Below are 25072 nucleotides of genomic sequence, written 5' to 3'. Positions count from 1 at the left end.
AAAATTCATGAAAATAAGAAAAATAAATGAAAAATAAAAATTTAATTGAATTGAAAAATATTTTACCAAAAGAATTTTCGAAAATATAAAATTTTTAATGAAAAATCAAAAATTTCATGAAAATTTTAAAAAAATAAATATTTCTTAAAATTTTTGAATTTAAAAAAAAATTTTGATGAATTTTTGAAAAATTTAATTTTTAATGAAAAAAAAATTATATAATGAAAAGTTTAAGAAATTGATTTAAAAATTTTTTTTTTATCTTTTTTTTAAAAAAACTCTTCTAACATTTTTTATTAATTTTTTTCATTTATTTATATTTTAAGGTTTTCGACAATATTTCATCGATTTTTATTTTTACAATTTTTCCTTTTAGATGTCTACGAAAAAACGAAAGAGATAAAAATTTAGTGATTAACATTTGCTGCGGCAACAGTACACTTTGCCATTGTTGGCGATGCTCTTGTAATGGGATCCGTCATGAAGAAATCTTTCAGTAATTTTTGCTTAAAGTCAATGTTGGATTCGAAGCGTCCCGTTCCCGCGGATTTTGCCAATTCTTCGCCGCTCTTTTGATAATTTGCCGGATGTAATTTTCCGTATTGCACTAAATGCGGTGCAATTTGCTCCATGCGATCGCGTAATTCATCCAAGGTGTCATATGGCAATGGTTTGCCGACAATTTCTGACAATGCGCGGATAATTTTCCAATCTTCACGCGCCATGCCCGGAGGAGTAACCGCAACGAGCGTTTGTTGTGCCCGTCCTTCTGTGTTGACATAAGTAGCTTGTTTCTCCGTGTAAGCAGCTCCGGGTAAGACACAATCTGCCATCGAAGCCCCGTTATCTCCATGATGTCCTTGATAAACGACAAAACAATCGGCTGGCAATTGATCACGTTTGATATTTCCCGCATCAGCGCCCAAGAGGAACAAAACTTTGGGCTTTGCGGCAATTGCGGCATCAACTCCGCCGTGATAACCGACGTCTAAAGCGCCTGTTTGTCCTGCTGTGGTTTGCAAAACGTTGAAAGGCTTCCAATCGGGACTTTCGGGAGACAATTTTCCGCATAATTTTTTCGCAGCGGCGAGGAATGAAGCTCCATCATTTCGTGCGAGAACATCAGCTCCGACAATAACCAAAGGACGCTTTGCTGCCTTCAAACGAGCAAAGAACGGATGTTGCCCATCAGCAATTTGGGCCAAAACTTGAGGATCTGCACCCAAATTTTCATGCGGATATGACAAATCAACATTGGGTCCAATTAAAGCGATATCAGTCTCGTTATGAACGTATCCTTTGCGCAAACGAGTGTTGACTAAAGGAGCTTCGTAACGCGGATTTGTACCAACAAGCAATACTAAATCAGCTTGTTCACATGCGGCAATTCCATTATTCATGACGTAATTTGATCGCAAATCAGCGCCGCTCGGGAAAGATTGTTCAGTGCAAACAACTTCAGATCCCAAGCGTTGAAGAAGATCTTTTAGAGCAACCATTGCTTCGACATCAGCTAATCCTCCGGCGACAACGGCAACTTTTCCTTGAGCAGCTTGCAAATTTTTGGCGACAGCAATGAGAGCAGATTCCCATTCAACAGCTTGTAATTCGCCATCAGGTTTTTTCAACATGGGGGCAACTAAACGTTGACGTTTCAATCCGTCGCAAGCAAAACGAGATTTATCCGATAACCATTCCTCGTTGATTTCTTCATTTTCACGTGGCAAAATACGAAGAACTTCATTCGTGCGGGTATTTACGACAATATTGCTTCCAACGGCATCCATAACGTCAACACTGTCAATTCGACGAATCTCCCAAGGGCGAGCTACGAAGCTATATGGCTTGTTAGTCAATGCTCCAACGGGACACAAGTCAATTACGTTGCCCGATAACTCACTCAAGAAGAATTTCTCGACATATGTGCCAATTTGCATGTCATTTCCGCGTCCCGTGGTTCCCAAATCATTCACTCCGGCAATTTCTGAGGCAAAACGGATGCAACGTGTGCAATGAATGCATCGCGTCATAATTGTTTTAATCAAAGGACCAATATCCTTATCCTCAACTGCTCGTTTTCCCGAATGATTTATATCCTCGAAGCGGGAACGATCACTTCCGAATGCCATTGCTTGATCTTGCAAATCGCATTCGCCGCCTTGATCGCAAATTGGACAATCCAACGGATGGTTCATCAGCAAAAATTCCATGACGCCTTCGCGTGCGCGTTTCGTCATTTCCGAATCCGTTTTGATGCGCCATCCCTTCATGACGGGCATCGCACATGCCGCAACAGGCTTTGGACTCCGTTCAACTTCTACCAAACACATGCGACAATTTCCGGCGACAGCAAGGCGTTCGTGATAACAAAAACGGGGAATTTCGATGCCAACTTGCGCAGCTGCCTGTAAAACAGTCGTGCCAGGCTCAACCATAACCGGGATGTCATCGATAAAAACTTCGAATTTTTCGGGAGCTTTGCTTGGGACAGCACTTGCGGCGCTACTGCTTTTGCAGGCGACTTGCGTTGAGGCGGAGAGAACGCCGCGAAGGTTGCTGATGCGACTTAATGGAGTGCGAATCATTTTTTTGAAGATTTTTTCGGGTATCACTCGCACTCACTTTTCGTAACGAAAGTTGTTAGAATTCGCTCGGAGATGATGTGTTATTGGTCTGAAATGATGAGCGAATAAGAATTTTAAAGAATTAATGCGAAATGATAAAGAAATTGAAGAGAATTCACCTTCGTTTTCACAGAAACCTCTTTTTTGAGAATTTTTCGTGTTTATGTAATACTTGACAGCTGACAAGGATTTGACACTTGAGTTTGGCAAGAGGCTGTTACAATTAACGAAAATGCTCACACTTTATTCTTTTTCAAAAAATTAATTAATTTTTAATTAAATTTAAATAATCAAAAATCAATTGATAAGATTTTAAAATAAAATTTAAAATTAATAAAATTTTCAGAAATTTTCAAAAAGAAAGTAATAATAATAAAATTATTAATAACACAAAATTAATTAATTAATTAAATTTTAAAATCCATTTATAATTTAAATTTTAAAAAATTTTGAAAGAAAAAAAATTTTACAAAAAATATTAAAAAATCTTCTAACAAATATTTTGAAATTTATTTTCGTAAAGGTTTACAAAAAATCAAAAAATTTCATGAAAAGTTGAAAAATTAAATTTTTCATGAAAATCAAAAAATTTCATGAAAAATTAAATTTTTCATAAAAATCAAAAAATTTTATGAGAAGTTAAAAAACAAAATTTTTAATGAAATTTTGAAAAATGATCATAAGTCAAAAAATTTAATGAAAAGTTAAAAATTAAATTTTCCATAAAAATCATGAAAAGTTGAAAAATTAAAATTCAATTGAATTGAAAAATATTGAATGATGAATTTTCGAAAAAAAAATAATAAAAATTTGAAAAAAAAAATTTTTATGAATCTTTGAAAAAAAAAAAAAATTTTATGAATTTTTAAAAATAAAATTTTTAATGAAAAATCAAAAAATTTAATGAAAAATTTGAAAAAATTATGAAAAAATCTTCTTTTTCATAAACTCTTCTAACAAACGTTTTTTATTTTTATTAATTTTTTTTAAGTACAAGAAGACGTTCAAAAACTGTTAAACTCGTAAAAACTCAATTTAAATATTTATGTAAAAAATATTTTCTATGTTTCCATAGATTCTTCATCTCCTTGTTCTGATCTCGGTTCGCTCGCTCTTTCACTCTCCGTCCCTACATCAACCCAACTACTGCTTCTTCCGCTACTTTCGCGATCCGATCGACTTCTTTCTGAACTAATGGCACTTGATTTTTCTACAGAATTGCTATTGCTTTGGATTTCTTCGTCTTCCTCATTCGACTTTGAACTGATTTCCGTTGCTTGCGAACCTTCTCTCGTCGTATTTATCGTTTCGCTGATATCCATTTCTTGTTCGGGCGACTTAAAAAGACGTTCAAAGGTCCCCGTTGTGTTCGAGGAGCCTCGTGATGTCCCGTTTTGTTCGATAATTTCGACAACGGGTTCCGTTAATGGTTCGTCTTGGTCTTCAGGTTCGTGCAAAAAGTGCATGTAACACTTTAACACGCATTTCGGAGGTACATTATGGACTGGATGTGTTGGCAGGACTTCGTTCATGGGATCTCCAATAACGATGGGATCACGTTCGATGTCACAATGTTGTGCGACAGACAATCCGCTTAAATTGTAACACGTGTGATACGGATCTGCGGGTTTGCCGGGTTTATCGATCAAACCTCCCGTCGGGCGTTGACAACAAATGAGGATGTATTCTTGCAAAGCTTCTCTATGGAACATCGGGCGTTTCATAAAAGCTCCCAATTCGGGTTCTTCTTTCGCGATAAGTGCTTGTACGATGGGAATTAGAGCGCCTTGCCAAAAAGAGTAACAACCGTCGACTAATTTGTTTGTTCTTCCCTGAAATCCTCCTTCATATCGTGTTTGACGATTTACGGTCCATCGTAACAAGGCATGCAAGTCAACGTGAGAAGTTGTTCCTAACATTGCTAAAGCTGCTGCTGCACAAAACGAATATCCGCCATGAGCTTCGAGATCGGGAGCTCCTCCGAAGCCGCCTTCGTAAGTTTGACACTCGGCAATCCATTTTGCGGTATTTCGAAAGAGAATTTGTTCATCTTCTTTCGAGACATTCACTAATTTTGCCGATGAAATTGCACAATAAGCTCCTCGAACATCAACTTCGCCGCCTACATGCATTCGATAAGCGCCATTTGGTTCTTTGACGGACAAGAAAAATTTTTTTAACGAATTTCTGAAACATAAAAAATTAATTTTTTAAATTTTTTGATGAAATTTTCAACGAAAAAACTCACTTATCAATCGCTTTGAATGCCTTTTCCGTGCCAATTATGACTAAAGCATTCACAGCTGCATAAGTAGGAGCTAAATGGGCAATTTGTTGAGGTCCTCCGCCAAATCCGCCCTCGGGACATCGACATCGCGTCAAAAAATCAACAACATGATCGTACGTTTCGTCGCTAAAACGAATATTAAGTATCGCCGCAGCATTAAGAGTCCAATAAACAAGCCATGGGCGCGAGGCATCAAGACATTCAAACGAACTGGAAAGACTCTTTAACACTCTTTCCAAAAATGCGGCGTGATTTTTGCGATTTAACACGGGCAACGTCGGATCCAATGCGGCATATTGCTCGAATCGATCGTAAATTTGTTCGATTGTTTGTTCGACCTTTTTCTAAAAATAAAAAAGTGAATGAATTCGTTGACCTGGAATGCGTTCGACAGAAAATTCAATGTTTTACCTGTTCCTTCGACGTGACAGTCTCGACTTTCTCATCGTCAAATAGATCCTGTTTGATTTCGCTGAAATTTCGCACTTTTACGCCCGACGTATTTACAAAAGCTTCCATTTTTCCCGAAAATCAACGAGCAATAAATAATTAAAAATTTATGAAAACATCAAAACTGTCAATGAATGACGGCTTGCGCTCAGTTCCCATTACGCAAAAGGCAGTTTGAATGTTGAAAAATATTTTAAGGGGTAAAAGAGAAATTTGGAATGAGAATTTTTAAAATTTGCAAAATTAATTTTTTATTTAAATGTTTGAAATTTAATTTTTTTTTTGACAAAAAATGCATGAAAAATTGTTTGTGCACATAATTTTTGAAAAAAAAAAATTAAAAAAAATAAATTTTTTTGAAAAAAAATTTTTTTATTGAAAAAAAAATTTAAAAAAAAAATAATTTTTTAAAAAAGAAATTTAAACAAATTAAGTTTAAATTTTTCATGAAAAGGAAAAAATTTAAAATATTTTGAAAAAAAAAATTAAAAAAAATAAAATAAAATTTTCAAAAAAAAAAAAATTCTCGAAATTTTCTTTAAAAAAAAATAAAAAAAATAATTAAAAAAAAAGAAATTTTTTTAAAAAAAGAATTTTTGAATAAATTTTTGATAAAGAAAAATTTTAAAGCAAATTTTCACAAATTTCAATTATGGGGTATAAACTAAAATCCGAATCGCAAAATTTTATTCGCCTAATCAAAACAAATAGTAGAAATCAGCTTTTTTTCGTGATAATTTCATCGGATCGTCATTAAAAAAGGTTTTCCGTAAATGTTCTAAAGGAAGTTTTTCGTCTTTTTATCGTAGTTTACCACGTAGAAAAATGGCAAATAGTGTTGGAAATTCGTACAATTTCAAAGTTGTCCTTTTGGGAGAAGGAGCTGTTGGTAAGACGTCGATCGTCTTGCGTTATATCGAGTCAAAATTCAATCCGAAACACATAACGACGTTGCAAGTGAGCTCATCATAAAATGTTTCAATGTTGCTTCAGAGATAAGAATCACTTTTTATTACAGGCATCGTTTCTGAACAAAAAAATCAACATTGACGATAACAGAGTGAATTTGAGCATTTGGGATACTGCGGGACAAGAAAGGTAACATTTTTATGGCTTCTCTGATTACATGATTCACTTTTTTTTTGCATTACGAAACGATTTAGATTCCATGCTTTGGGTCCAATTTACTATAGAGGCTCGAACGGGGCAATTCTCGTGTATGACATAACCGACGAAGAATCATTCCAAAAAGTCAAGAGTTGGGTAAAGGAGCTCAAAAAGATGCTCGGGAACGAAATTACGCTCGCAATTGCGGGAAACAAAATGGATTTGGCCAAAGATAGACAAGTTTCGTTGGAAACGGCGGAAGAATATGCCAAAAGTGTCGGAGCGAAGCATTATGAGACATCGGCGAAGCTCAATGAGGGCATTGATGACTTGTTTTTAGCACTTGCGAAAGATATGATTGCTGTTAGTAATGCGAAAAATACGAATTTGAATAGACAGGGTTCGATGAGAAGAGGAAATGCGCTCGTTTTGGAAGACGATGCGGATGAAGATGGAGCTGAAAACGATACGAATGCGGGAAGAAGCAGGTGTTGTTCGTAAAAAGCGAAAAAAAAACGAAAACAGTGACTTGTAGAAAATTAAAATGTGATTCAAAATTTAAAAAGAAAAGAAAAAGTAAATATTTTTAGTCCGCCTACTCTTATCTATAACAACTGAAAACAACTACTAAAATATACTACTTGAAGTAACGTGTGCGTAAATAATAAATATTTAAAGTGAAATTATTTTTATGCTGTATAAAAAAAATAATGATAAAATAAAATATTATTGCAAAAAAATTTTTTTTTTCTGAAAGTTATAAAGACTTAAAATTTTTACAAAATACAATGTTTTTTTTTAAATTAAAAAATAAAATCTTTCATGAAAAAATTGAAAATAAAAATTTTTTTATGAAAAATTGAAAAATTTAATTTTTTCATAAAAAGTTGAAAATACAAAATTTTTCATGAAAAGGCCAAAATTTATAAATTTTTTAATGAAAAGTTGAAATTAAAAAAAAATTTAATGAAAAGGCAAAAATTTTTAAATTTTTCATGAAAAGTTGAAATTACAAAATTTTTCATGAAAAGGTAAAAATTTTTTATTTTTTCATAAAAAGGTAAAAATTTTTAATTTTTTCATAAAAAGGTAAAAATTTTCAATTTTTTCATAAAAAGGTAAAAATCAAAATTTAAATATTTAAATTTTTAATGAAAAGTAGAATTAAAATTCAAAAAATTGTAAAATATCGAAAACTCAAAATTTTTGATAATATGAAAAAAACTTCATTTTAACTTGAAACAATTAAAAAAATTTGGTTTATTTCAAATAAAAAATATTTCTAACTACAAAACGTTGAGCAAAATGGAATGCTCACAAGTCTAGAGATCACAACATTCATGACTTAATTATTCATTGTATTAAATGTAAAGTACATAAGAAAGAATTCCTTTCTTACAATTTTTTTTCCGTAATAAAAACTAATACAGTTGCGTTGTTCGGTATTTCGAAGGTAGCAATTTGATATCACTAAAGTCACTCAAATTCTCCGAGAAAACTCGCACAACGATAAATTTCTTGTTTTCGTACACTTTGAGGAAACTCGTGAACGCATTTGCGAACAATTCGCGACACAATTGCGGTTCGTGCTTCAAATCGGGCTCCAATTTATCCCAAAAATCGACTAGATAATTGCCTTTTTGTGTCTTGTTGAAACACAGTTCGTGCGATACAATCACATAATCGACACGCATCGTCGACAAATCGTTGTGAACTTGCACGGAGGGACGACGACTGTACATTGCATAAATCGATTTTGTGCGTTTTCTAAAAGAAAAATGTCATTTAGTAACTTTTTGATGAAAAATTAATAAAAAAATTACCTAATTTCGGGTAACTCAATGTGTTGATGATTGATAATGGGACGCTTTGTGATCAATTGAACAGCTGAAATGACATCTACAGGCCCGCCAAATTTCGCATCGTGAGCTGTTGTTGTGTCAATCCATTTAAGAAGCTTCAAAACTTCCAAATTTTGGGACTCTTTGAACTTGTATTGATCTTTGATGTTCTAAAAATTAAGATTTGGCAATGAAAATTTATGAAAAAATTTAACAATTAAAATTTAAAAATTCAATTTTAACTTTTGGGGTCTCAAATTTCCTCTAAAAGCAACGAACTTGACTCTTGAGGTCTTAAATTTCATTACTTTCAATTTAAAAATTATAAAAATTAAATTTTTCCTTACCTTAAAGCCTGGATTAATTAAAGTACATATCATCATGACGACATAAATCATGAAAAATACATGTGTATTCTTCAGGAACCATTTTTTCGAGGGAGACACAACAGCAACGACGCACGCAAACGGAATGAAAATGTATTTGAGCTTTTCTACCATAATTTGCAGCAATCCCAAAGCTGCCAATTGACTAATGTTGTAGATGAAAACGGGATCTGGCAACGAAAAAAACTCTGAATAATTGGAATCTGATGAATTTTGAGTTTCGGGATTCGTTTTTGACTCCTTCGATGATTCGCTATCTTGCTTTTCGACGTTGTTCGAAGCATTTGTGCTCGTTTTGTTGTCTTGTTGACGACTTTTTTCCTTCTCATTTATCTGATCTTTGAGTTTTTTGATGTCACTGAGGAACGAAGTCTTTTCCTTTTCAGCTTTCAAGTTGTTTGCCTTTCGTTGTTTGTACGTCAAATAATCGTAATTGCAATTTTTCAGCAAATCCAGACAATTTTGGATCGCTTTCTCCGTATTTGGGTTCGACAAGTCGTTCATTTTGATCCGATTTTCCTCCATATAGTCTTCAATAACGTAATTTTTGACACGTTCCTTAATATCGCCCGTTTCCTCTTGATACGATTTCTCACGTCGATTCTGCAAAAATTTTCCGAGGAAGACGATGATAAAGAGACAAATATTTTTGACACAGAAAACATTAAACATCGCTTTCAAAGTCTCAAAACGAACATTTCCATGTAAAATTGAGTTTTCCAAGAGAAATGACGAAATGGAAGCGGGAAACATGTTGAAACGAATTGCCGCAAGACGAATGTACGACAGTGTGATGTTGTCATCCTGATAATCGCTGAAAATTTTGTTCATGATGTCAAATGTGATGTATGCGAAAAAGACGAGTAACGCCAAATTTCGTATAAATCTTCGAATGCGTGAAATTCTGCTCGGATCTGGCGATGGCGTGTACATACTTGACTTCAAAATGTGCAATTCCAAGCTGATTGCCATCGTAAAATGGATCGAAGTAAGGAAATATGAGGATTTATTGGTAAGGGCATATGCAAAAACGTTCGCTGATATTTGTGAAAATGTATAATCGTGGATGAGACCCTTTTGTAAGACGCCTGTTTCATACAAAAAGTACATGACGATGATCTGTGTGCTAAAAATCACGGAAGAAACGGGCCAAAAAATGATCGAAACTGTCGTTATGAGTGCCATATCCGATATTATCGTCAAATTTCGATGTACAGGCTCTTCAGGTAATGCCCGTCGTTTGGCAATCTCTTTGCTTAAGATGAAAAATTGGATTAACAAAAATGGTACGGCGAAATTTTCACGCGAACTTGGATGATTGTGAATATTTGTCGCATGCTCGTGCAGTGTAAAGTAGTAAATTACACAAGCAAAGCCTCCAAAGATGTGTTTGCTCAAAAAAGTACCGTACATGTACATCGTAAAAACCAACAATCCCGACAAAATCCAAATTATCGAGAGATAAAAGTACATCGGGTCTCCGAGACCATTACATTCGACACTTTCTGTATCGTCCCAACACCAAAGCGACGAGACATCATAAAGCTCCGTCACGTTCATGAACGTCAAATACATCAAACTCGTAAAAATTTCGGGAACAACGAAGAATCTGTGAGCACTGTTGATCGTCCTCGGATATTCCGTCATGTTGTCGAACAACACGAGATTCAATCCCGTATCGAATTCCTTACTTTCGACAATTGTCTTGTAAAAATAAAAGTATTGGTCTTTGGAGAAGATGAGAAATCGCTCGATTTTCGACAATTCACTAAATCCCGTTTGAAATTCAAAGACATTGCTCGCATGAAAAACGTGAATACAAGCAAGCCCGATTCCTGCAAAAGAAAAAAAAATGAAAAATTAGGCCGGCGATTGCGTAAACAATTTTCCAAAATATAAATAAACAAATTTTCTTACCAATGAGTGCGGAGGAAATGATAAAAACGAGTCGGCTTTCATACATTTTTGCGATTTTCAGTTCAACTGAGCTTTAATTTACTCGTCTCTTGACATTTTCTTCATAAATTTCCCTTTTTCTTTGGATTTTCACTCGATTTTCCTTCGTTACGAGGGTTTGTTTTGATTTTCCTCATTGAAATTTGCCTCAACTGATTCAAATGAGACGAATGAAATTGAAAAACGTCAAAGAAACCAACCAAAACAAATCCAATTTTCGATTTCCGTGCAATATTTTAGCTGAAATTTCCCTCGAAACTCCCCCAAAAATGGATGTTATCAACAAATTATACTCTTCCGTAAGTAGTACGGTGTCTCAACTATCAGGAGTGTTACCTGGCAATCCCGTAACTCGTGAATTTGAGGCAGAAAAACAAATTGCATCGGCAGGACGTGGTAAGTTGTTAATTATTACCTATTCTTTTATCATCGATAATGACTCATACTTTTTAATTTTTTTAAGGTCTTGTATGGAAAATTTACAAAGGATACAAAAAATCCACGAAACAAGAAGCAGCAATTTTTGTCATGGAAAAACGAATGCTCGATAAATGGTCAAAAGATGATCGTGATTCGTTCATTGAGCAACTGAAACGTTCCGTAATTCAATTGACAAAAATTCGACATCCGCAGATCCTGACAGTGCAACATCCATTGGAAGAAAGTCGAGAATCGTTGGCGTTCGCGACAGAACCTGTATTTGCATCTTTGGCAAATGTCCTTGGCGATACGAGTAATTTACCTTCGCCGAATAACGTAGCAGGTCACAAACTCTTTGACATTGAAATAAAGTACGGATTGATGCAACTTGCGGAAGGAATAGGATTTTTGCATTCCGACGTGAAATTGCTGCACAGAAATATTTGTCCCGAGTCGATAATTGTGAACAAACAAGGAGCATGGAAGATTTTCGGCTTTGATTATTGTGCGATGAATCAACCAATGAACGATGGAAAACCATATTGGCCTCTTGTCGAATATAATTCATCGTGGCATGTCTTGACACAACCCAGTTTGGAGTTTATGGCTCCCGAATACGGTTTGATTTCGAGTCATTCGCCTTCAAGTGACATTTTTTCCCTTGGAATACTGATCTATACAATTTACTCTCGTGATGGCAAGCCTCCGAAACAGTTTGGAAAGGATTATAATGCTTACAAACGCTTTGCTGCAGACCTAAAACAGGGAAAATATCCAAATTTATCAGAAATCCCCGAGCAACTTGTTGACTATGTGAAGCTCATGTTAAATGCAACGCCAGAAATGCGTCCCAACGTTCATGAATTCGTCAAAATTCCATTTTTTGAGGATGTTGGAGTTAAAACCTTAAGTTACCTTGATTCACTGTTCCAATGGGATAATTTACAAAAAAGTAAATTTTACAAGGGATTGCCTCAGATCATCCAAAAATTGCCGCATCGCATAAACTTGTATCGAATCAACCAATGTCTCGTGAAGGAGTTTTTGAATCCGCAAATGGTCCCGTTTGTGTTGCCAAATGTCTTAATGATCGCCGATAAGTGTTCGCAAGATGAGTATTTGAAGTATATTTTTCCTCATCTGAAGCCTGTCATGAAAATGCAAGATCCGATTCAAATTTTGTTGATTTTTATGCAAAAAATGGAGCTTTTGCTGCGATTGACGCCTGCGGAAGATGTAAAATCGGATGTTTTACCCATGTTATACAGAGCATTAGAATCTGACGCCCAACAAATTCAGGAATTATGTTTGTCGGTTTTGCCAACATTTGCTTCGTTGATCGATTATCCCGCCATGAAGAACGCTCTCATGCCAAGAATCATGAAATTGTGTCTCGGAACGGGATTTGTGAGTGTTCGTGTGAATTGTCTCCTGTGCATTGGGAAGTTATTGGATAATTTGGATAAATGGCTCGTTTTGGATGATGTTTTGCCGTTTCTTTCGCAAATACCATCACGAGAGCCCGCCGTGATAATGGCAATTTTAGGAATTTATAAATTATGTTTGAACCATAACAAGTTGGGAATTACAAAGGAAGTCATGGCGAACAAGATAATTCCCTTCCTTGTACCGTTAAGTATCGAAAATGGTCTTTCAGTAGCGCAATTTAACGCAATTATGTCGATGATCAAGGAAATGGTGCAACGAATCGAGACGGAGCATCGTTCAAAACTCGAACAATTGAATTCCATCAAAAATGAGACGAAGGAGATGGATTTGAATTTACAACCAAATAGCGGATCTCTGCTTCCAAGTGTTAAATCGCCTCCCACGAACGAAATGGATAAAATGTTTTCGGATCTCGGCTTGGATGGATACATGGATTCACAAACATTCCCCGAAAATTCGTCGCAAAATGGATTTTTCAGCCCGACAACGCCCAGCAACATGTCAAGCAGTCTCTCTTCGGGCAGTTTAAGTTTGCAAGACAAACAACGAATGGTAGCTCAGCAGGAAATGAATCAACGTCTTCAAACGCAAGCTCCAATAATGCCATCTGCGGCTCCCCAAAAACAAGTGACTAAACCAAAAGACCTCACATCAACGTTAATCGAGTCGAATTTAAGTCAAATGCGCATCACGCCAACGACAAATAATCAACCAAACTGGCAACAACCCGCGAATTTCGCTTCCTTTGGTAATGCATTCCCATCTCAACCCGCAGCTACAACAACAACAAATTGGAATACAACTCCGTCATGGAATTCGACAATTCCCAATTCGAGTAGTTTGAATTCCTTGAATAGTTTGATGCCGATGAAAAATGATAAAATTCCGATGAATCAAATGCAGAAAACTTTAACAAGTCCAATTGCTCCGAGTATGAGTTTTATGAATAGCACGAACAATAATTCGACGTCGACGACGACAAATGTGCTGTCGAAAGATGACATCATGGATTTCTTGAATTAGAGTCCTTAAAAATTTAAAAACTTATGATGAACGAAATTCTTCTTATGTTTACTTCCATTTCTTTTTTGAATTATCTTAATTTATGACTTTTACTGTTTTTTAGTTTATTTAATGTGAATGATGATTAACAATAAATATAAAAAAAATTAAAAAAATAAACAGGCGTTTCCTTTTTTTATAAAAAAAATTGATATCTGATCGATTTTTGATGAAATAAAAAAAGTACGATTTTATCATATGAGGAGCAAAAATCGTACTTTTTTCCTCAAGTCACTTTTCAACCAAATTTTGATGGGTTTCAAAGCTAAAAGTTAATAAATATGCATTCTAAAGTTGATTTCCATTGATATCTGATCGATTTTTGAAGAAATAAAAAAAGTACGATTTTATCATATGAGGAGCAAAAATCGTACTTTTTTCCTCAAGTCACTTTTCAACCAAATTTTGATGGGTTTCAAAGCTAAAAGTTAATAAATATGCATTCTAAAGTTGATTTCAATTGATATCTGATCGATTTTTGAAGAAATAAAAAAAGTACGATTTTATCATATGAGGAGCAAAAATCGTACTTTTTTCCTCAAGTCACTTTTCAACCAAATTTTGATGGGTTTCAAAGCTAAAAGTTAATAAATATGCATTCTAAAGTTGATTTCAATTGATATCTGATCGATTTTTGAAGAAATAAAAAAAGTACGATTTTATCATATGAGGAGCAAAAATCGTACTTTTTTCCTCAAGTCACTTTTCAACCAAATTTTGATGGGTTTCAAAGCTAAAAGTTAATAAATATGCATTCTAAAGTTGATTTCCATTGATATCTGATCGATTTTTGAAGAAATAAAAAAAGTACGATTTTATCATATGAGGAGCAAAAATCGTACTTTTTTCCTCAAGTCACTTTTCAACCAAATTTTGATGGGTTTCAAAGCTAAAAGTTAATAAATATGCATTCTAAAGTTGATTTCAATTGATATCTGATCGATTTTTGAAGAAATAAAAAAAGTACGATTTTATCATATGAGGAGCAAAAATCGTACTTTTTTCCTCAAGTCACTTTTCAACCAAATTTTGATGGGTTTCAAAGCTAAAAGTTAATAAATATGCATTCTAAAGTTGATTTCCATTGATATCTGATCGATTTTTGAAGAAATAAAAAAAGTACGATTTTATCATATGAGGAGCAAAAATCGTACTTTTTTCCTCAAGTCACTTTTCAACCAAATTTTGATGGGTTTCAAAGCTAAAAGTTAATAAATATGCATTCTAAAGTTGATTTCAATTGATATCTGATCGATTTTTGAAGAAATAAAAAAAGTACGATTTTATCATATGAGGAGCAAAAATCGTACTTTTTTCCTCAAGTCACTTTTCAACCAAATTTTGATGGGTTTCAAAGCTAAAAGTTAATAAATATGCATTCTAAAGTTGATTTCCATTGATATCTGATCGATTTTTGAAGAAATAAAAAAAGTACGATTTTATCATATGAGGAGCAAAAATCGTACTTTTTTCCTCAAGTCACTTTTCAACCAAATTTTGATGGGTTTCAAAGCTAAAAGTTAATAAATATGCATTCTAAAGTTGATTTCAATTGATATCTGATCGATTTTTGAAGAAATAAAAAAAGTACGATTTTATCATATGAGGAGCAAAAATCGTACTTTTTTCCTCAAGTCACTTTTCAACCAAATTTTGATGGGTTTCAAAGCTAAAAGTTAATAAATATGCATTCTAAAGTTGATTTCAATTGATATCTGATCGATTTTTGAAGAAATAAAAAAAGTACGATTTTATCATATGAGGAGCAAAAATCGTACTTTTTTCCTCAAGTCACTTTTCAACCAAATTTTGATGGGTTTCAAAGCTAAAAGTTAATAAATATGCATTCTAAAGTTGATTTTCATTGATATCTGATCGATTTTTGAAGAAATAAAAAAAGTACGATTTTATCATATGAGGAGCAAAAATCGTACTTTTTTCCTCAAGTCACTTTTCAACCAAATTTTGATGGGTTTCAAAGCTAAAAGTTAATAAATATGCATTCTAAAGTTGATTTCAATTGATATCTGATCGATTTTTGAAGAAATAAAAAAAGTACGATTTTATCATATGAGGAGCAAAAATCGTACTTTTTTCCTCAAGTCACTTTTCAACCAAATTTTGATGGGTTTCAAAGCTAAAAGTTAATAAATATGCATTCTAAAGTTGATTTCCATTGATATCTGTTTTTTGATTTTTTATCATTGATATCTAAAAGTTAATAAATATGCATTCTAAAGTTGATTTCCATTGATATCTGATCGATTTTTGAAGAAATAAAAAAAGTACGATTTTATCATATGAGGAGCAAAAATCGTACTTTTTTCCTCAAGTCACTTTTCAACCAAATTTTGATGGGTTTCAAAGCTAAAAGTTAATAAATATGCATTCTAAAGTTGATTTCAATTTTATTTTGAAGAAATTAAAAAAGTACGATTTTATCATATGAGGAGCAAAAATCGTACTTTTTTCCTCAAGTCACTTTTCAACCAAATTTTGATGGGTTTCAAAGCTAAAAGTTAATAAATATGCATTCTAAAGTTGATTTCCATTGATATCTGATCGATTTTTGAAGAAATAAAAAAAGTACGATTTTATCATATGAGGAGCAAAAATCATTTTATCACTTTTCAACCAAATTTTGATGGGTTTCAAAGCTAAAAGTTAATAAATATGCATTCTAAAGTTGATTTCCATTGATATCTGATCGATTTTTGAAGAAATAAAAAAAGTACGATTTTATCATATGAGGAGCAAAAATCGTACTTTTTTCCTCAAGTCACTTTTCAACCAAATTTTGATGGGTTTCAAAGCTAAAAGTTAATAAATATGCATTCTAAAGTTGATTTTCATTGATATCTGATCGATTTTTGATGAAATAAAAAAAGTACGATTTTATCATATGAGGAGCAAAAATCGTACACTTTTTTTTGATGGGTTTCAAAGCTAAAAGTTAAGATATCTGATCGATTTTTGAAGAAATAAAAAAAGTACTTTTTAAACCAAATTTTGATGGGTTTCAAAGCTAAAAGTTAATAAATATGCATTCTAAAGTTGATTTCCATTGATATCTGATCGATTTTTGAAGAAATAAAAAAAGTACGATTTTATCATATGAGGAGCAAAAATCGTACTTTTTTCCTCAAGTCACTTTTCAACCAAATTTTGATGGGTTTCAAAGCTAAAAGTTAATAAATATGCATTCTAAAGTTGATTTCCATTGATATCTGATCGATTTTTGAAGAAATAAAAAAAGTACGATTTTATCATATGAGGAGCAAAAATCGTACTTTTTTCCTCAAGTCACTTTTCAACCAAATTTTGATGGGTTTCAAAGCTAAAAGTTAATAAATATGCATTCTAAAGTTGATTTCCATTGATATCTGATCGATTTTTGAAGAAATAAAAAAAGTACGATTTTATCATATGAGGAGCAAAAATCGTACTTTTTTCCTCAAGTCACTTTTCAACCAAATTTTGATGGGTTTCAAAGCTAAAAGTTAATAAATATGCATTCTAAAGTTGATTTCAATTGATATCTGATCGATTTTTGAAGAAATAAAAAAAGTACGATTTTATCATATGAGGAGCAAAAATCGTACTTTTTTCCTCAAGTCACTTTTCAACCAAATTTTGATGGGTTTCAAAGCTAAAAGTTAATAAATATGCATTCTAAAGTATTTCAATTGATATCTGATCGATTTTTGAATAAATAAAAAAAGTACGATTTTATCATATGAGGAGCAAAAATGCATTCTAAAGTTGATTTCAATTGATATCTGATCGATTTTTGAAGAAATAAAAAAAGTACGATTTTATCATATGAGGAGCAAAAATCGTACTTTTTTCCTCAAGTCACTTTTCAACCAAATTTTGATGGGTTTCAAAGCTAAAAGTTAATAAATATGCATTCTAAAGTTGATTTCCATTGATATCTGATCGATTTTTGAAGAAATAAAAAAAGTACGATTTTATCATATGAGGAGCAAAAATCGTACTTTTTTCCTCAAGTCACTTTTCAACCAAATTTTGATGGGTTTCAAAGCTAAAAGTTAATAAATATGCATTCTAAAGTTGATTTCAATTGATATCTGATCGATTTTTGAAGAAATAAAAAAACATTTTTGGGGCACAGCGTTACTGAAAAAAATTAGACTCATAACGAATTTTCACTCCGATGCACTCGTAATTAATGGCTTTCAGGAATTAATTAACTTAAAAGTGTTAGATTTAATTTGCTCAAGTCTCTTCATCTTGCATGAAAAGCTGTTTTCCATCACATTCTCCGCCCAACTAAAATATGAATCGAATAAATATAATAAGATTAAGGAGCATTATCCTTTATGGCAAATGCAATTAATAACTCACAACCTCAGAAGGAATCCATTCCCTTACTCTCTCCGCTGTGTCGATATCGATTCGTTGCGTGCATCGAATCATTGAGCTGCAAAATTTCATTGCATTAAATCCGATTTCTCACTCGTACTCTGATTCTTTCGAAATTCTTCGCTCGTTCGTGTGCCAAAGGAAAAAAAACCTCAGAAAGATAACTAAATTTAAACTCTTTTTATTGCATTATGCCGAACGATTGTGCTGCGGTGAGTTGAGTTGCCCGCAACACAAGACGACGACGACGAAGGAGAACTAAAAATTATTTTTACAGACAAGATATTAAAACGTGATGTCACGTATTTGCGGCGAACAATTCAATACCAAATTGAGTGTTTGTGCGATTATAGGCGACAGTGTGAACCACTAAAGATGCAATTTTCGATTGGAAATTTTATTGTTGCAATTTGCACACAATGGAGACGTCTTTTTCTTTGTAAATGTTGAAAAAAAAGCAAAGAACGAGGAAGGCGAAACTTTAATTGCCTTATCAACAGTTTAAAAAGTTAGCGCGGTACTATTTCTAAATCTTTGCCAATTTAAATTTTTTTGACAAATTTTCCCGTATTAGTAAGGCATCTCTATTAGTAAGGCATGGCACGTAACAACTCATAAATTCAAAACATATGAAAAAAGTTTTGTAATAATTTTCACTTTAATACCGTACAAATATTCATAGAGTTTCAGGAATTTCCTAAAGCATTCGCTTGACTTTCACTTGCAAATTTGTTTTTTTTTGTTTTCTTTAAAAAATTTTTTTTACAAGTTTTGATAAAAAAAATATTTTTTCTTTAAATTAATTTTGAAAACTATTTTTATTATTTTTTTTTTTTTAATAATTTAAACTAAAAACTTAAAATCAAGTAATTTTTTATTTTAAAAAATGAAAATTTATCTTAAAAAATAAAAAAAAATTTTCATAAAAATTTTGAAAATTTATTTTTAAAAATTTTAAATTAAAATTTAATAAATCTTTTTCTCTTCTTTAGAAAAATTTTGCCAAAATTAAAAAAATCTAAAAAAATTTTTTTTTTTCTTAAATGTCAGTTCAAAAAATTACCGTTAAAATTTGTAAATTGATTTTCGCTAATTCGAAATTTTTATAATTTTTTTTACTCAAGAATCTTTATTTTTATGAAAAAAAATAAAATATTTATTTTAAAATAAAATATTTATTTTAAAATAAAATATTTATTTTAAAATAAAATATTTTTTTTTGAGAAAAAAAATAAAATAATTTTTTTTGAGAAAATAAAATAAATTTTTTTTATAATTTTTTTTTATTTTGAATGCATATAAAATTCAAAAATAAAATTCAAAAATAAAAATTATCATGAATTCCTGAAATTTTTTAAAAAAAGCACTTAAACAAATTTTTCAAATGACTTTTTACAAATTTTTCTCATAAAATTTAATTCTTATTTACGGAATAAATATTGTTTAAAAAGTTCATGTGCGCGCCAAGCATTCCATCTCATATCCTCACACACACACATCCAGACATAATTATTCATATCTATGCAAGACAGCGTGTTGTTTTTATTTTTTCAACTCTCCCAAAAAAAAGAAGAAGAAAAGTTGAAGGAAAAAGTTAAGCAAGCAACGAACGATGAATATGTTTCTGTTAGCATATGTTGTTGCTTTTTCGTGTTGAACTTATGAATTAAAATCTTCTCTTTTCTCTCGAAATTTCGTTAAAATAGTGATGAAAAGGGTAAAAATTTTTAATAGTACGACGACAAAAGATTCTGTCACAAACACTTTAATAACATTATTATCTAAGCAATTTAGCAATGACTCGTTTGTCATAAAATATAAAATATGAAATATAAAATTTCGCTAAAAGAAGGCAAACTACTCGAAAGTAGTACGAAAGGCATCCTTTTCGACATAAACTTGCCAATTTATTCAAGTTTTTTTGTGTGTCATATCAAACTTTTGGTGAATGAAATCAGGAGTTTTTCGGGGAGGGTGAATAAAATTCTGCCTCGTACAGCACAAAAAGTTACGTTTGTATGAAGTGCACTTTAAAATTAAAGAACTTTTGTCGTCATGTGAGTAGATTATGTGACGAGGGTTAAACACTTGTGGTGTAAGTTTTCTTTAAAAAGTAAATTTTTCGCAAGGATCAAAGAGGAAATTTTTTGTTTATTCTTGAATTTCATTATTAAACAATGAAATGAAACTTTTGAACAAAGAGTGCTTCAGAAGAAATAATTAAACTAGATTTTGGAGTTTACTTTGTGCTATTTTATGTTTCAACTATTTTATGAAGGATTTTTCGTTTATCGAAAATTTTATAGAAGTTTAAGGAAAATTTAAAATATAATTTCTTTCATAAAAAAAAATCATCTTTTATCATTTTATAGCCTATAAAATAAATAAAATATAAAAAAAAAAATATAAAAAAATAAAATATAAAAAAAATTTAAAAATTTAAAAAAAATTAAAAAAAATTAAAATAACAAAATATAAAAAATTTATATAATTTCTACTCAATATTTTTATGATTTTTTTTTCATAATTTTTAATATAAAAAAATATAAGAAATAAAAAAAAATTAAAAAAAAAAATAAAAAAAAAATAAAAATATAAAAAAATAAAATTAAAAAAAAAATTAAATATTAAAAAAAATAAAATATAAAAAAAAATAAAAAAAAAAAATAAAATATTTAAAAAAAATAAAAATTAAAATAAAATAAAATAAAATATAAAAAAAATAAAATAAAAAAAATTACGATTTTTCACGAAAAAAAATATTTTTTGATCAATTTTATGCCTTAAAATTAAAGAAAAAAATATAAAAGTTCATTCAATTGAAAATCAGAAAAAAAGAAACAATTAATCAAATTAAAAGTTAAACAAACCCCTTCATTATTACATGAAATGAGAAAAACCCAAGAAAATTAGTGGCAATAAAATTGAATTTATTAGCCACATCTTAATCTTTTTTTCTCTCTCGTTCTATTTCAAAGAAAATTTTCCTATCTGCCGCTGTTGGCATATATTTATCATGCGAAAGTCTGCTTATTTGTACATATGTACATGTAAAATGGGGCAAAAAAATGAATTGCAACATAATTTAGCATTATGCATGTTATTATATTACATAAGAAGAGCAAGAGAAAAGTTCGTCGGACTCGAACATTTCTGTGCAAAGAAAGTCGTAAGACGAAGTAATTTTCTACGAATGCGAAATAAATTATAATTCATGTGCGAGATTATTGTGTTCCGAATTTCCTTCTTCTTTTAACTTAATTTCTAAATAAAACGAAACAAAAGTATTTCTTTGTAAAAAGACGTTTATTTAACCGCTGAATCCAACAGAGTTCGAAGATCCTCCCGTAACACCTCCGGGTCCCGCACTAAAAGTACCTCCGTAAGCAACATCAATCGTTTGTCCATTTGGCAAATTATAAGCTTGACTTCCGCTTAATCCAGCACTTCCTTGAATACCTCCGGGTCCTGCATGGAAATTTTGTGTTTGTGTTCCGGCATGACTTGCTCCAAATCCTCCCAATGGACCTTGCGATTGGAATGCTTGACCTTGAGCATGAGCAGCGCCTCCCCCGAATCCATTAGGACCGAAATATTGATTTTGTGCTGCGGCATTTGCTAAAGCTGATGATTGCCCAAAACCGCCGCCGCCGGGGCGAAATTGACGTTTTGCACGGTAAAGACGTCCTTGCGGAGCGACAATCAACACTTCAGGTGATAATAATTCTGTAAATAACGTAAAAAAATTAACTGGTTTCAGCAAGATTTTTATTGATTTTATATAATCAACGGGTTTTTTGTGTTGTTCTTTGGGTTCTTTGAAGGACAAATTCTTACAGATGTATTGTTTTGATGCTCGACACACGAAGGCGAGTGATAAGGAATTGTAGGTCACGAACGAAACAGGTTGATATGTCAAGTTTATTTTCAAAAATTATCTGTTTCTTTGTTTTTTTCAATTTTTTTTTCATTTTTTTCAGAAAATTTCTCCTTACCCGCAAAAGCTGTTGCCAAAATGGCAAAAATCACCGTTAAGCAGAATAATTTATTCATTTCGATACTTTTTATGTTTTTCTACTTTAAAAAAAATTTCTCTAAAATCCGAAAATTTTTGTAAAAAGACGTCTTTTTCGTATAACTGCCTCCGAACAACTGACTTATATTTTATTTACTTTATTTCTTTTATTTACCTACTTACGCCGAAGATGATGTTGAAGTACTTAAAACAACACGAAACAAAACTTGATAGTAGCCAACGACCTTTTGATGTTGCGCGTATGCGACGACACATGTACAGCGGTAAGAACTTTAAAAGTTACTAAAATAGGCTATCAATATATTATGTTATGGTCATTTAATGATGCCACAGACGAGAACGAGAGCACGAAAAAGAGAGACAAATCTGACGCGGAGGAGAATGTCGATCCAGTTTGAACCAGATATTAAAAAAGGTAAACAGGAGACGCCTCAAAAGACGGAGAGAAAGCTCATTTATCAATCAGGATTACGATTTTAAGAGGATTGCATGACAATTTTTTGATCCATACTTCGTTTTTTCTCAATATTTTTTTTTCTTTTTTAGTCGATTTGTGACTTTGTCTGTTCGAAAGATCATCAAAGGGCTCGAAAACATCGTAAAATTGGAGAATTTAATGCATAATTTAATCGAAACCTGTTTCATATCATCTTTCGGAATATCCAAAACAAATTTTTCTACTTTGAGTTGCTTTTACAAGTTGCGACGTCATCGTTCATTCAAGCAACTTGTTCAACTAATAATTAGCGAATGATTAGCAGAAAAAGAGTTTTGGAGAATGACGATGATAAAAATAAATAATTTATGTTAATCGATCACTTACGGAATGAAGAAGATTTTACTGAGAGAAGAAATTTTTATGGAAATTCGGTAAGTTTTAAATTTTTTTTCTCATAATTCATTTTTTTCAAAAAATTGTTTTTATTGAAAATTTTTTTTTTTAAAAAATTTTTTTTTTAAACTTCATTTTTGAAAATTTTTTTGGTAAGTTTAAAAAAAAATTTTTTTTCAATTTTTTTTTTTAATTTTTTTTTTAATTTTTAAATAATTTTTTTTTTTTGTAAATTTTTTTTTTTATTTATTTAATTTTATTTTCAAAAATATTTTATTTTTTTTTATTTAAAATAATTTTTTAATGTAATTTTAGAAAATTTTTTGAGCCTGTACAAATTAAAGTTAAATGTTGACGAAACATAATTCAATTTTTTTTTAAAAAAATTTTTTTCTTTCGATTTTTTTTTTTTTTTTTTTTTTTTAATAATTTTTTATAAATATTTTTTTTTTATTTAATTTTTTTAATTAATTTTTAATTCAAAAAAATTAATATTTTTTAAATTGAATTTTTTTTAAATTTATTTTTTTCACAATTTTTTTTTATTTTATTTTTTTTTCGAAATTCATTTTTTTATGTTTATTATTTTTAGAAATTAAAAAAAAATTGGAGATCGCAAACAGTCAAAAATTAAATTAATCAACAACTTTCAGCATCTCCATAAAAATTTCTTCTCAATGTGTTAATTACTTCAAAACAACTCAACTCGGGGATTTTTCCAAACAAAATATGTCAAACACTCAACAAAAAATCAACAATTTTATTCATCAACAAACACTAAAAATATCATCCCGTATAAGAATACGTTGGCGCAAATGATCCTGAAGCTCCTTGCGGATTCGCACTAAAACTTCCTGAATATCCGACACTCAATTGTTGTCCTCCAAAGTTGTAATTTTGACTTCCCGAAAAGGATTGAGCTGCATCGAAACCTTGCGGGCTGTAATTAAACGACTGAGAAGCTGCTTGACCCGCACTTGCGCCAAAATTGTTGTAATATTGTCTCTTGATGCGATACAAACGACCTTGAGGAACAAACAAAATTGGAATTTCTTCAAAAGCGGAGACAAAAGTGACAAAAAACGACACAAAAAATATCAAAAACAAAATTTTCATCTTTTTTTGTGTCTTTTTTGTCCTTCAACGAGAATAACTAAAAAGTAACTGAACTGCTTTTTATACGTTCTTGCTGAAAAAAGTGCAAATTTCGTAAAACAAGTTTCTCATAAAACTCATTAAAAAGTAAAACTGATGAAAGTCACTTTATTTTAATGTCACAGAAATTTATTTTAATTCAAAATTTCGTTTTAGGTCTTATGAGAACGAATACGTTGGAGCAAATGATCCTGAAACGCCTTGATTGTTAGCACTCAAACTGCCGGAATACCCGACACTCAACGTTCTATCGCCAAATTGATAAGATTGACTTGCGCCGAGTGCTTGAGAATAATCCAAACCCGTTGCTGGATTGAAATTGTACGAATTTGAGCCTGTATTGCTGTAACTCGAGCCAAAATTGTTGTTCAAGCCTCCAAATCCGCCTCCGCCAAATCTTCCAAATTGTCTTTTCACGCGATATAATCGCCCTTGAGGTGCAAAAATTAATTTTTCAGGATCCTCGATGTCAATTTGAGACGCCGCAACGACCGTTACAAGCAAAATTACGGCAATGAAGTACTTAAACATCTTCAAAATTGATATTTTTCAAACTGTACGATGCGTTCTCGTTGATTTTTATGTCTAGACTGACTTTGGATTCGTTCGTGAACTTGATTCTAAACATCATTTGTGCAACTTTTGTCCGAAAAAACCAAATCAGAACGAGTTTATCAGGTTTCTCGGTGCGGATTTTGTCAGTTATTGCTCCTGCTGGATGATATATAGATGTTTTTTCGCCAAAAACTGTCTCGAAGTCGTCGTTATGTCGTTAAAAGTTGTCGTTTTGGTAACAATGAAGACCTAATTTAAATTATACATTACGAATTGCGTTCATTATTCGCCATTTTTACATGCGAAATGTTTCAGAATTGCAATTTTGTGCCGAGAAACGACGCTTAATTGCATAAAATTCTAATTTATTGTCGTATAATTAGTTGTTTTCTCGTCGAGGATGCTTGTAACGAGCATTGCCAAAAGAAAATGGGCCATTTTTCACCTTTCCGTTGGAAAAATTTCAATTAACATTTGTCCATTTATTTTCGGATCGCATCGCACGCTCGAAGGAAGAGGCGAAAAC

General features: G+C 31.6%; 5 protein-coding genes across 5 annotated transcripts; 2 read left to right on the top strand and 3 right to left on the bottom strand.

Annotated features, from left to right (window-relative positions):
- Positions 1-291: 291 nt before the first annotated feature.
- On the bottom strand, positions 292-5473 carry LOC134833514 (NADH-ubiquinone oxidoreductase 75 kDa subunit, mitochondrial). The gene is made up of 4 exons (XM_063847847.1): positions 5323-5473; positions 4873-5255; positions 3691-4811; positions 292-2617 (listed from the first exon to the last, which is right to left on the bottom strand). Exons 1-4 carry the CDS (start codon positions 5428-5430, stop codon positions 408-410), a joined length of 3822 nt encoding a protein of 1273 aa, XP_063703917.1. The 5' UTR covers positions 5431-5473; the 3' UTR covers positions 292-407.
- A 604-nt stretch (positions 5474-6077) lies between these two features.
- On the top strand, positions 6078-7192 carry LOC134833937 (ras-related protein Rab-21). The gene is made up of 3 exons (XM_063848445.1): positions 6078-6318; positions 6380-6459; positions 6525-7192. The coding sequence occupies exons 1-3, from the start codon at positions 6187-6189 to the stop codon at positions 6967-6969; spliced, it is 657 nt and encodes a 218-aa protein (XP_063704515.1). The 5' UTR covers positions 6078-6186; the 3' UTR covers positions 6970-7192.
- Positions 7193-7704: 512 nt separating this feature from the next.
- On the bottom strand, positions 7705-10787 carry LOC134835131 (C-mannosyltransferase dpy-19 homolog). Its single transcript, XM_063849998.1, has 4 exons — positions 10613-10787; positions 8657-10530; positions 8292-8479; positions 7705-8235 (listed from the first exon to the last, which is right to left on the bottom strand). Exons 1-4 carry the CDS (start codon positions 10656-10658, stop codon positions 7890-7892), a joined length of 2454 nt encoding a protein of 817 aa, XP_063706068.1. The 5' UTR covers positions 10659-10787; the 3' UTR covers positions 7705-7889.
- An 86-nt stretch (positions 10788-10873) lies between these two features.
- LOC134834668 (SCY1-like protein 2) lies at positions 10874-13683 on the top strand. The gene is made up of 2 exons (XM_063849407.1): positions 10874-11047; positions 11115-13683. The coding sequence occupies exons 1-2, from the start codon at positions 10921-10923 to the stop codon at positions 13541-13543; spliced, it is 2556 nt and encodes an 851-aa protein (XP_063705477.1). The 5' UTR covers positions 10874-10920; the 3' UTR covers positions 13544-13683.
- A 7595-nt stretch (positions 13684-21278) lies between these two features.
- On the bottom strand, positions 21279-22021 carry LOC134833509 (uncharacterized). The gene is made up of 2 exons (XM_063847840.1): positions 21964-22021; positions 21279-21694 (listed from the first exon to the last, which is right to left on the bottom strand). The coding sequence occupies exons 1-2, from the start codon at positions 22019-22021 to the stop codon at positions 21279-21281; spliced, it is 474 nt and encodes a 157-aa protein (XP_063703910.1).
- Positions 22022-25072: the final 3051 nt, after the last annotated feature.

The sequence above is a fragment of the Culicoides brevitarsis genome, chromosome 3 (assembly GCF_036172545.1).
Source record: "Culicoides brevitarsis isolate CSIRO-B50_1 chromosome 3, AGI_CSIRO_Cbre_v1, whole genome shotgun sequence".
NCBI lineage: Eukaryota > Metazoa > Arthropoda > Insecta > Diptera > Ceratopogonidae > Culicoides > Culicoides brevitarsis.
The sequence above is the reverse complement of the archived record's forward strand: the minus strand, read 5'-3'. Positions and strand labels throughout refer to the sequence as shown.

Excerpts from the sequence above, each read along its gene's own strand:
- LOC134834668 (XM_063849407.1), top strand. The coding sequence starts at position 10,921 with ATGGATGTTATCAACAAATTATACTCTTCCGTAAGTAGTACGGTGTCT. Across the intron at positions 11,048-11,114 it reads AATTGCATCGGCAGGACGTG|GTCTTGTATGGAAAATTTAC; the intron begins GTAAGTTGTTAA and ends AATTTTTTTAAG.
- LOC134833514 (XM_063847847.1), bottom strand. The coding sequence starts at position 5,430 with ATGGAAGCTTTTGTAAATACGTCGGGCGTAAAAGTGCGAAATTTCAGC. Across the intron at positions 4,812-4,872 it reads GCATTCAAAGCGATTGATAA|AAATTCGTTAAAAAAATTTT; the intron begins GTGAGTTTTTTC and ends TTTATGTTTCAG. Across the intron at positions 2,618-3,690 it reads AGATGAAGAATCTATGGAAA|TGCGAGTGATACCCGAAAAA; the intron begins CATAGAAAATAT and ends ACGAAAAGTGAG.
- LOC134833937 (XM_063848445.1), top strand. The coding sequence starts at position 6,187 with ATGGCAAATAGTGTTGGAAATTCGTACAATTTCAAAGTTGTCCTTTTG. Across the intron at positions 6,319-6,379 it reads AACACATAACGACGTTGCAA|GCATCGTTTCTGAACAAAAA; the intron begins GTGAGCTCATCA and ends TTTTTATTACAG. Across the intron at positions 6,460-6,524 it reads GATACTGCGGGACAAGAAAG|ATTCCATGCTTTGGGTCCAA; the intron begins GTAACATTTTTA and ends GAAACGATTTAG.
- LOC134835131 (XM_063849998.1), bottom strand. The coding sequence starts at position 10,658 with ATGTATGAAAGCCGACTCGTTTTTATCATTTCCTCCGCACTCATTG. Across the intron at positions 8,480-8,656 it reads TAATTAATCCAGGCTTTAAG|AACATCAAAGATCAATACAA; the intron begins GTAAGGAAAAAT and ends CTTAATTTTTAG. Across the intron at positions 8,236-8,291 it reads ATTGAGTTACCCGAAATTAG|AAAACGCACAAAATCGATTT; the intron begins GTAATTTTTTTA and ends TTTTTCTTTTAG.
- LOC134833509 (XM_063847840.1), bottom strand. The coding sequence starts at position 22,021 with ATGAATAAATTATTCTGCTTAACGGTGATTTTTGCCATTTTGGCAACA. Across the intron at positions 21,695-21,963 it reads TTTGGCAACAGCTTTTGCGG|AATTATTATCACCTGAAGTG; the intron begins GTAAGGAGAAAT and ends CGTTATTTACAG.